Here is a 10,041-nt window from a genome sequence, read left to right on the forward strand (position 1 = left end):
CTACGAGGAATTATTCTTATTAATTTCTTGATGTTGTTCCGTATCGAGATGAGGAGAATGCCTGGATTTGACATGTCTCTCGAGGTCTCTGCGTCTCACAAGGATCTTACCACAAAGGTCGCATCTGAAAACAGAACAGTTGTACAGAGAAGACATCTAAGTGCAGCTGCCGAGTATATGTATACGTCTCCTTCCTCAAGCAACTATAGGCTTGGTTACCTCTAATGACAGATGTTTTATTGTTGCTCCATTTCCGGAGTGAACTCGAGTCCCAAAATCTCGCGTTTAGGCGGCTTAAGCCTGCTATTACATTCTCATATACCGTTACACAAACAGCCATGCTGTTGTTACTTGGCTGCAGGGGTGTAAATATTTAATATGAAGATTGCACGGTGATTTCTTAGAGGCTTTCATTAGCTCAAATAAGGTCAGGATATGATTATATTTTAGTTGGGAAAAGATGTGAGGGAAGCGAACGTGGGTTGTTTTTATATGATATTTCGGGGTTTAATGGTAGGTAAAGTTGTCCTTGCCGGTCACGGTAGCCGAGCGGTCTAAGGCATGCACTGTCTTCGCTCGCTTGGAAACCGGGATCGTGTGTTCGAATCCTACTCAGGGCATGGATGTTTGTGTGCGTTTTTGTGTGTTTGTGTACAGGTAGAGGCCTTTCGACGAGCTGATCACCCGCCCAAGGAGTCCTACCGTATGTCTAAGTTCTAGTAAACCGAAGTGAAACGGAGAGTTTCATGGAGGTAAGCCTAGGCCCAAATGAGGTCTGTAGCGCCAATGAAAATAAGTTGTCCCTGTGCTTAACTAATTAAGCACTACCCCATGAAGGCTACGGGGGAGTGGATGTATAGATCCACATTTTGTGGACATAGGTACTAATTGGACGTAAGCGGTTAACTTCACTCACCGGCCGCGTTATCCCCAGGGAATAGCCCCTGGATAATAATAGTATGAGGGATGTTACTGTTCACTGAAAGGTGAATTACCTTTCTTGCATCTGGAATCCACTGTTTGAGAGCTCTAGTTTATTAACATTGCCATCACTCGGGTTCCCTTTGGAGAGAAACCTATCAGATGTCATTTGTTTTGTCTATTTTTTTTTTATTTTCGTGAAATTTTGCACTACATTGCCATTAAACAGGTTGATACTCCTGCTCACAACTGCGATATTGGGGCGCCACTTCTCTACAAGGCGTGACGACCACGTAATTCTTTGTTCCACTTTCGAGTTTTTGTTCTTGTTTCAAACCCGCATTTTCCTCCAATATTTGTTCCAGTTTCAAGTTTCCGAGCATCAAACCGTTCGAAGTTCCAGGGCCCACTGTAATTCAATTCAGTTAAATTTTTATTTTCGTCTAAACTTAATAGGCCAGAGACCAATCACAAAATAAGCACGAGTAAGTAAGAAGAAAAAAAAACACTGCAAAGCACATACAAAAACCAAACAATTTATGTAATGAAGAAAGCAGTCTTCTGGGATTTGGCACCGTGTATATGTGGTGTTAACCGACGTTTCGGAGGAACGTATCGCCTCCATCTTCAGAGTAGAAGGAAAAATATAAGAAATCCGCAAGCGAAGAGACCGTGAGAACCGGTAAAAGCAGTCTCTTCGCTTGCGGATTTCTTATATTTTTCCTCTTACCCTGAAGATGGAGGTGATACGTTCCTCCGAAACGTCGGTTAACACCACATATACACGGTGCCAAATCCCAGAAGACTGCTTTCTTCATAGTCACCGCCGCCAAAACCTCAAATCTTACAATTTATGTAATTATTATTATTTCATTAACAAAAAATCAAAATTATCATTAGGAAGTGATAAAAGTAAAATATATAGATTTACAGTGATTAGAATTAGTATTTTAATGGTTTGAAGAAGCATAGCTTGTATAAAATATGGCAGCAGGAAATAATTTAGGTTTTAAATATGTAAATAAGGAATAATAATAATAATAATGTTACATATTTATAATTGCAAGCAATAATGTAATTCTGATTCGAGTAGAATTTGACCCTATGACCAGTTCAGGCACGGTAGTCCAAGACGGAGTTAGACTAAAAATTTGCTTACCTAAATGTGATATTAACATCAAGTTTTGTATGACTGGAAGTACACACTTTATGAATTATGCTAGCAAGTCCTTGTTTTGTGCGGTAATCTTACTTTGTTGTAGCTGATGAAACTGAAATTTGTATTTATGTTAACTGCTCTTGCTGGAACGAAGTTGGCTGTAATAAATGCAATTGCTATTTTCAAAATCCCTGAAATTTTAAGATTGCTTTGCTTACTTGTAAGGGGTGTCACCCTCCGCATGCAGCCGGACGTGTTTGTTGAGATTGCTAGGGTCTCCGAAGGGACGGAGGCAGAACTTGCATTTCAGTGGCTTGTAGCCCGTGTGTGTCCTGTAAAAGATGATATTACAGTGTCTCTCAGGAACGAAAATATATAAAAAGTAGCGTGAAGAACTAATCACCTACTTTGATACGACACGGACCGCTTTGAAAACAAAACAATTACCCCGGGCCCTCTTTTTATTTAACCCATATTTCAGTTGCCGTTTTTATAAGAGTCTGCCACTTATCTCTATCATGCGCCAGATGAATCCATTTCACACACTTCCAGTTTATTCCTTTAAGATCGATTATAAAGTTATTCTTTCATCTACGCCTAGGTCTTCCTTTCCAGTTATTCCACCAGAGTTTTCTATTAACATCTGTCCCTTTTTACTACGTGGTTCCATTCAACTCATCTCAGTGTCTAATAGTTCCTCTGTGCTTCTCTGCACAGTATTTACTTTTACGCCTAATAAACTGACGTCATCAGCATAGATCAGAAGCTAATGTGTCTAATTCAGTTCTGCATATAAATTTTAATACATTTCATTTTGGGTAAATATATTCACGGTAAAGATTCTGAGCGATATATCAGTAGAGTTGGGGTAGATATATTTAATTTAAATAAAGAAAAGTTACAGCTGATAGAAATAAAAAACCTGATGAAGAACGGGTACATCCTGTCATTAAAAATTCCTGAGTGAAGTCTGTTTCATTTCAGATTCCCTTAATATATGTAATTTCAACGAAAGCTAGTTTAGTAAAACCTTTTAGATTAATGAATTTATATAATAAAACTAAATCATAGTTCCTTTCCCTCGAATGTAAAAGGAGGCCATGGCTTAAAGCTGATAATAAAGATAATAATCTCTTAATATACATATAGTTTCTTTTTTTTTTACATAATCGCACCTATGTGAATGTATTTTTTATGGTCCCCTTTATGACGCCATCAGCATCTAATACCGTATGGCGTCGTATGGAATGATGGTTCGTGAACAATGAAATGGAAATATTTGGGAAAGAAGCTGTCGTAGCTTAATTGAGATACTGTCCCCGGTATTTGCCTCGCGGGATTGAGGGAAATTGTAGAAAAGCTGTCTAAGGATAACCGCTGCTCCGATATGGATTCGAACCGATCACTTCCCGAATACAAGCCTGAAGTTTTACCTCTACACAATCTCGCTCAGTTTACGCATGTGAAGTCAGAAACTTCTAACGTCTGCAAGCCGTCATCGTGTAAAGACATCTGCTCTCCCCCTTAGTGTTCATCATGTCTGCTTTCTGATTTCCGCATCCTGTGGACCTCTGAAGCTTCCGCTTCCCTTCCCATAAACTTGTCAACCAACATCTTACTAACTTGAAAAAATGGCAATCCATCACGTGTCTGGAGGTTTTTCATGTACTGTTCTGACAAGACATAAATTAATTAAAATTTACCTGATATGTATTTTGAGTCCATATTTTCTAGAATAAATTTTGCCGCAGTAGATACAAAGATGTCCTTTTTTTGATCTTCCAAGGTTGCTGACAAGCGTCTCCATTTCTGCAGCATGGCTGAAGCCAGCCGTCGTAGCTATGGAAGACTGTTGTTGGAAGTTACTGGGAGGCAGGACATCCTGTTTATTATAACTTCTTGGCACTAAGAGAGAATTCGCGCTGATAAGTCCCGTAATGGAAGATGATTTTTGCCTTTGCAAGCTCGTTCCACTGAGATGTGATGGTGGGTGAAAGAAGAAACGAGGTTGCGAGAGAAGGGGGGATCTTGAAGTAGGAAGAATATTCACAGACGTACTCCTCTCACTTCCACTGCTTGTCCTGATGCTGTCAGTACTTGAGGAATCTATCCTTTTACTCCAGTACGGTTTGAATGCTGAACCTCGGATATTTAATGGCTCCGAAATTGATCTGGTGCTCTGTCTAACGTTGGGGCTTTCTTCATTTGGAACACTCTGTAGCTCTTCATTCTTGACAACAGACGAGGATGTTGCAGTGTTGGGAACACGAACTGTGTTAGTCGTGGCAGATAGATCCTGTGGGCCTGAGAGATTTGAATAGTTAGTCCTATCGTCTTTTGAGACTAACTCGAATTTGAACCCGAATGTTGGAGGAGTGTATGTTGTGGTGTGGGCTAAAGATGAAATGCTCTGAATAGGGTCGCTAGATGCTCTATGTTGATCTCTTGTGCTGTTGTCTTCTTGTTTATTTGAGAAATGGCGTCTCAGACGTTTCCATAAATGAAATTTGTGTAAGCGGCCGCAGTCAAGTGCTAGATGAATTTTGAGTGGATTCGGTANAACTACTTGGGCGGGAAAGCTTTTACCTAATAATTTTGTTCAGAGGTCTCCTAGATACATGAGGTTATTTTACGTGCCTTAAATCTACGACACGGGACCCACGGCTTAAAGTCCCTCCCGGAGGACTTGTTCCGTGAATGTTTGCTCCGCCGGGTTTGAACCCGCGTACCTTGAGTCATGAGGTGGGAATGTTACCCCTAGACTACGGAGGCCGCTTACACATAACCTATCTATATGGGCTTAATCCATACGAAAGTCTTAATATAACAACCCGGCGAAAATGCGGAGAAACTTAAGACTAAAGGTATGGTTATACCTCTCATTAATTAGTTAAGCAGAGAGCGATAAAGATATGTGGGAGTCTGGCGATATAATCTCGCCATGATTAACTTCGGCGCTAGATGGACGTGAGCGGTCAGCTTCACTCCCTTGGTGCTTTTCCTCCGGGGGAACAGCCAACGGTACCCGTTGCACAGAAGGTTGAGTGAGCCTCGGAGCTGGTATGGGTGCTATGGAGAAGAGAAAAATTTCCTTCTCCTACTGGCAATCAAGCGCAGATTCTTCGGTCGTCCAGCCAGCGCTTAAGAGTGACACTTCTGAACGAAGATGAATAGCAGAAATGAATTGATTTGGCATCTCAGGTCCGAATCGGATTTGTCTCAGTAGACTAGAATTTACGTTATGCTGCCTAACAGCCCCCCGAGTGCCAGTTACGAAACTGTAAGAGACTCAGACAATATCCAATGGCATGATCACAGTAGACACAGAAACACTTCATCAGCCCCCCAAATATTGGGCAGTTGAAACGCTCTATGTAGTTACTTAAGTGTTATAGCAAGTAATTAAGGCGGTAACGTCATCGAATCCACATTTCAGTGAATACCGTAATTTAATTTCAAGTGACAAAGCAAATATATTCGATTATGGTTGTAAATAGCTCCTCGCTTCGATGTGGAAGGTATTAGATATTCCTAGGACACAAACGTACAAGATGAATTCAAAATAATTGAATAATTTGAACACCAGAGGTGTTTTAAATGACAGCGCAATAAAAATGGTTACTAATCGAAGGTAAATTTTCGACCTTAAAGTCAAATTTTCACATATTTGTAAGGGTGGAATTTTTTGTTTAGTGGGTACACTCTTGTGTTATATCTGAATTACTGTCCACCTTCAGTTTGTAAGATTTGAGGTTTTCACGGCGGTGACGATGAAGAAAGGAGTCTTCTGGTATGTGGCACCGTGTATATATTGTGTTAACCGACGTTTCTGAGGAACGTATCGCCTCCATCTTCAGGGTAGAAGAAAAAAGAAGAAACTCTGCAAGCGAGAAACCGGCGCGAGCAAGTGCTCACAGAGCACAGGCGATACGTTCCTCCGAAACATCGGTTAACACAATATCTACACGGCGCCACATTCCAGAAGACTGTTTTCTTCACCTTCAATTTATTTACATCGTGTCTCAAACATAGTGGGACAGAGACAGTTCTATTTTACCTTGTATGTTGAGCGGTGTGAGGAAGGGCACAGCCAGAGCTACCAGCATTTGCTCCGAGAACCAAAGCTGCAGCTCTTCTCCTCTTCTGATGGTCCTCACCACGTGCAGTATCACGGTGTTACTAGCACCACCTCTCTGAAGCACCACGTTGTAGCTGTGGCAGTCGTCTGCCAGCCTTGCTTCCAGCACCCACCTGCTATCGCAGGCCGTGGCTCTCAATTTACCCTCCTCCGAGACACACACAGCAATCTGCAGCAACAGATAGGCATCAGTGTTCAGTGTTGATGTCTGCACACAAACGTCAGCAATGAACTTTTATTTCTACACATCCTAGTTCGAACATCGGTCGAGGACGACTCTTCGTATTTTCCTCAGTCTCTCCGAAATAATATATGTATAACTTAACCTAATAGAACACGTCCAAATTCTAGTTTAGTAAAAAGATAAATTTGTCTCTGTGCTCAATTATGTAGGCACCACGCCATAAAGACGTATGGGAGAGAAGAGGTATAGCTCCAGCTTTCTTGACCTCGGTACTAGACAGAGGTGAGTGGGCAGCTTCACGCCACTGCCCTCTTTGCCCCAGGAGAAATAAAGCGCGGTGCGCATTGGAAAGGAGGCTGGGTGAGCTTGAGAGCCGGCCTGGACCCTGTGGAGTAAAGAAAAATACTTTGCCCCTGCCGCGAATCGAACCCTAGCTACCTAGCTCGTAGCCCATCATTATACTGAGTGAGCTATCCCTGCTTATGTTTCCAGTTTAGTATGCTAGTTAACGAATTAGCTTCAATAAATAAGCGAAGAATCACAGCTATGCTTGTATCAGTAGTTGGGGAATATTTTGTCTTGAAATTGTATTCTTCAAATCTAAGCTGAGATGGAAACCTGTCTTAAAGCATACTTAGGGTATGTCATCCCCTCAAAGACGTTTTAGACGTACAGAAATTAATAATAGTGACTTGTAAAGGCTTCATCTTCTTTCCTGCTATNAACTGTCTTAACGCATACTTAGGGTATGCCATCCCCTCAAAAACGTTTTTAGACATACAGTAATTAATAATAGTGACTTGTAAAGGCTTCATCTTCTTTCTTGGTATCTGAAAAGGAAGTAAGCCTTTAGGGACAACTGCGAGTCCATGTTGTGTTTCCTAATATTTCTGTGAATTTGGCCGATTTTTATGGAGCTAGGCAGCCTGTTATTTTGTAGGGCATAAAACACGTTCTCTCACATTAAGGGACAAGTTTAGATAAGGAGAGGGTTGAGACCAAAGCGTTGAGGATAATATTTGGACTTACGAAGGAGGAAATATTAGAAAGATGGAGAACATTACATTCTGAAAAATTCATAATTCTTCCTCTTCAAGAAATTCTATTATGGATGTCAAGTAAAGGAAGATGAGATAAATGAGACATGTAGCACGAAGGAGGAGATGATAAATACGAGTAAAAAATTCGCTTAGTGGGAAAACCCGACCCAGCACCCCTTTTTCCGTCACAAATCCCACTTGACCAGACCCGGGATTGAACCCGGGCCGCCGCGGTTGGAAGCCAGCGACTAACCTATGAGCTATGGTGCGGCCTAATTCCAGATTAACTCTGATGGGAAACAGGCCAGAGGGCCTAATAAGAAAGGCATAAGAAGAGTACACATAACAGGTACTTACATTCTGAGGAAGCGAAGTTTCGTCTTGAGTCAGCTGTGCTACGCTGATGTCTTCTGAGCAGGTTCCTCGCGGAATATCGGTAACAGCAATTACTTTTGTTGCCGACTCGGCTTGTTTTGTTGTTAGTGTCGTCGCAGTTCTAACCGGACTTTGTTTAATATTTTTGTTTGATAAACCGAGCAATGATTTAACTGAAGACGTCTCCTCTGATGCAGGTTTCAGTAAATGATGTGATGTTACAGGATACATATTGCTAGAAATTAATTGTTTTATAAGTTGCAAACAGACATTAATTTTTATCGGGTGCTTTATGGTTCTCTAAGATCTAAGTGACTTTGGGAAGTCATGTCAAGAAACTAGATTGTGAAATGAAGAGACATCAATGATTTGCTAAACACAATTCTTAAAAAAATTATCACTCACTTATAAGTAATGTTTATGCTGATACATTTACTACTGCGAGCACCACACACCCAGCCCTAAAGCCACGCTGATACTGTGGTATCAATCACCATTTACTTCTCATTATATATTATAGGATACATGACCATGGGTACAAGATCCACCCTCTTCAACAACTCCCCTCCATTAATTCAACCCACCTTGCACCCCTTAACAAGTCCCATATCATATACGCCTCCCCTTTATTAAATATATGTAGACCGAAAATAACTGTTAGAGGGATGGAGTTGCAAGTGCATCAGGATGAGGTAAATCTCAGTTTCTTGTGGAACTACCACCCCCTTCCTATATCATCCTGACTGATAAGGGGAGGGGTCCTAGTCAACACCCCTCCAACCAAAAATCCTGTTGTGTCACAATAGACGTTACGGTGTCAGCTGCATCAAATACAGAATTCTCTCATACGCCTCTTGGAGGCAGTAAGGCTCTTTCATGTTGAAAATGTCCTCTGATACGTTTCTGCGAACTTGATCTGTACAACTTCAGAAGAGAAGTTTGTTACAAGTAATGGCTTGTATTGATTAGGAGAGAATTTTGTGAAGTTAATATAAAAATTCAGATGAAATTTTAAAAAGAAAATGTACATAATAAGTTAACTACATCAGTATTTAAACCTATATAGTAACCCGATACACGATAGTGGAAGTATCTCCATGAAGCATAGTCTGTACTGAGAATCTGATAGTCGCTCAGTCTTTAAGAAATGCCTGCGTTTTAGAGAGCCGATTTTCGCTACCATGGTCGCAAAAATCCTTCACTGAGCCATATTCTGAGCTAATTAAAATAATTGTCACTCGCATTCTACCTGTGTAATATCCATTTTAATATTATTCTCCCAGCTTTGTTTTGTTCTCCTATACGTCCCTTCCCGTTAGTCTTCAGATTAAAGTTTCGTGTGCATTTCACAGCTCCCTTGTGCGTGTCACTCTAAATGCAGATTTCGCACAACCGCCATGTTGTTTTACATAGCACAAAAGACAGTAATAATCCAAACAGAAATAGCATATCTTTAGATGTGTATTACAAAATCAAATTTTAGGATCTTGCGCTCAGTAGTCTCACTTCTGGTCTTCATACTATCGCAAAATTTGATGGCAGAAATGTAAGAACTTCTTACTAGCAGTGCCATATGGTGACATAATATTAGTGACAGCTTAAAAAATTTTGAAAAAGGAGATTTGTATCTTCATTAAAGTAATATGATCTCGGAATGCAAAATATAAAGAAGACGCACATGGACAAATATGTAACGCATTTCCAATATTGAACAACTGATACAATTCCTTCTTAATGTATATTAATACGTCCGATAGGCTATACGTAATAGTAGAGGAGAAATGTTTTGAAGTCTTCATGTTATATCTTGTGCAAAAAATATCACCATGATCCTTTTTAAAATGCGGATTCTATCGAAAGTCAAAAATAAATTCACAGTATAGTAAAATGTCGCAATTTGTATTTTTATTTGGCGAATATTATGCGTATCCTGCATTATTTTAATCGAAAACACGTATGAAGTTCCACCTTATCTTTTATTAGTGCGTTTCTGTTATCTACAATATAAGTTTTAATGAGGTTATAAAATAGATTAAACCACTATTCTGACACTCTTGTGTAGGATTACGTCATAAACCAAACATGTTGCGTCTAGGCATCGGATCTGTATCCACATGTTGCGAAGGATTTCCAAGGAAATGATTCAATGTTTCACAAGACAGTACAATTTACTGCACAGAAAGCGCCTCATCTTCATTATTGCCGTTCAAATATCGTTGACATT

The 10,041-nt window shown here is 40.3% G+C and overlaps 1 protein-coding gene across 1 annotated transcript; it reads right to left on the bottom strand.

Moving 5' to 3' along the window:
* Nucleotides 1-8,425, bottom strand: LOC111862570 (zinc finger protein 420). The gene is made up of 5 exons (XM_023848068.2): nt 8,402-8,425; nt 6,138-6,426; nt 3,784-3,985; nt 2,299-2,412; nt 1-124 (listed from the first exon to the last, which is right to left on the bottom strand). Exons 1-5 carry the CDS (start codon nt 8,423-8,425, stop codon nt 1-3), a joined length of 753 nt encoding a protein of 250 aa, XP_023703836.2.
* Nucleotides 8,426-10,041: the final 1,616 nt, after the last annotated feature.

This window comes from Cryptotermes secundus, unplaced genomic scaffold (assembly GCF_002891405.2).
Source record: "Cryptotermes secundus unplaced genomic scaffold, Csec_1.0 scaffold1537, whole genome shotgun sequence".
Taxonomy (NCBI): Eukaryota; Metazoa; Arthropoda; class Insecta; order Blattodea; family Kalotermitidae; genus Cryptotermes; species Cryptotermes secundus.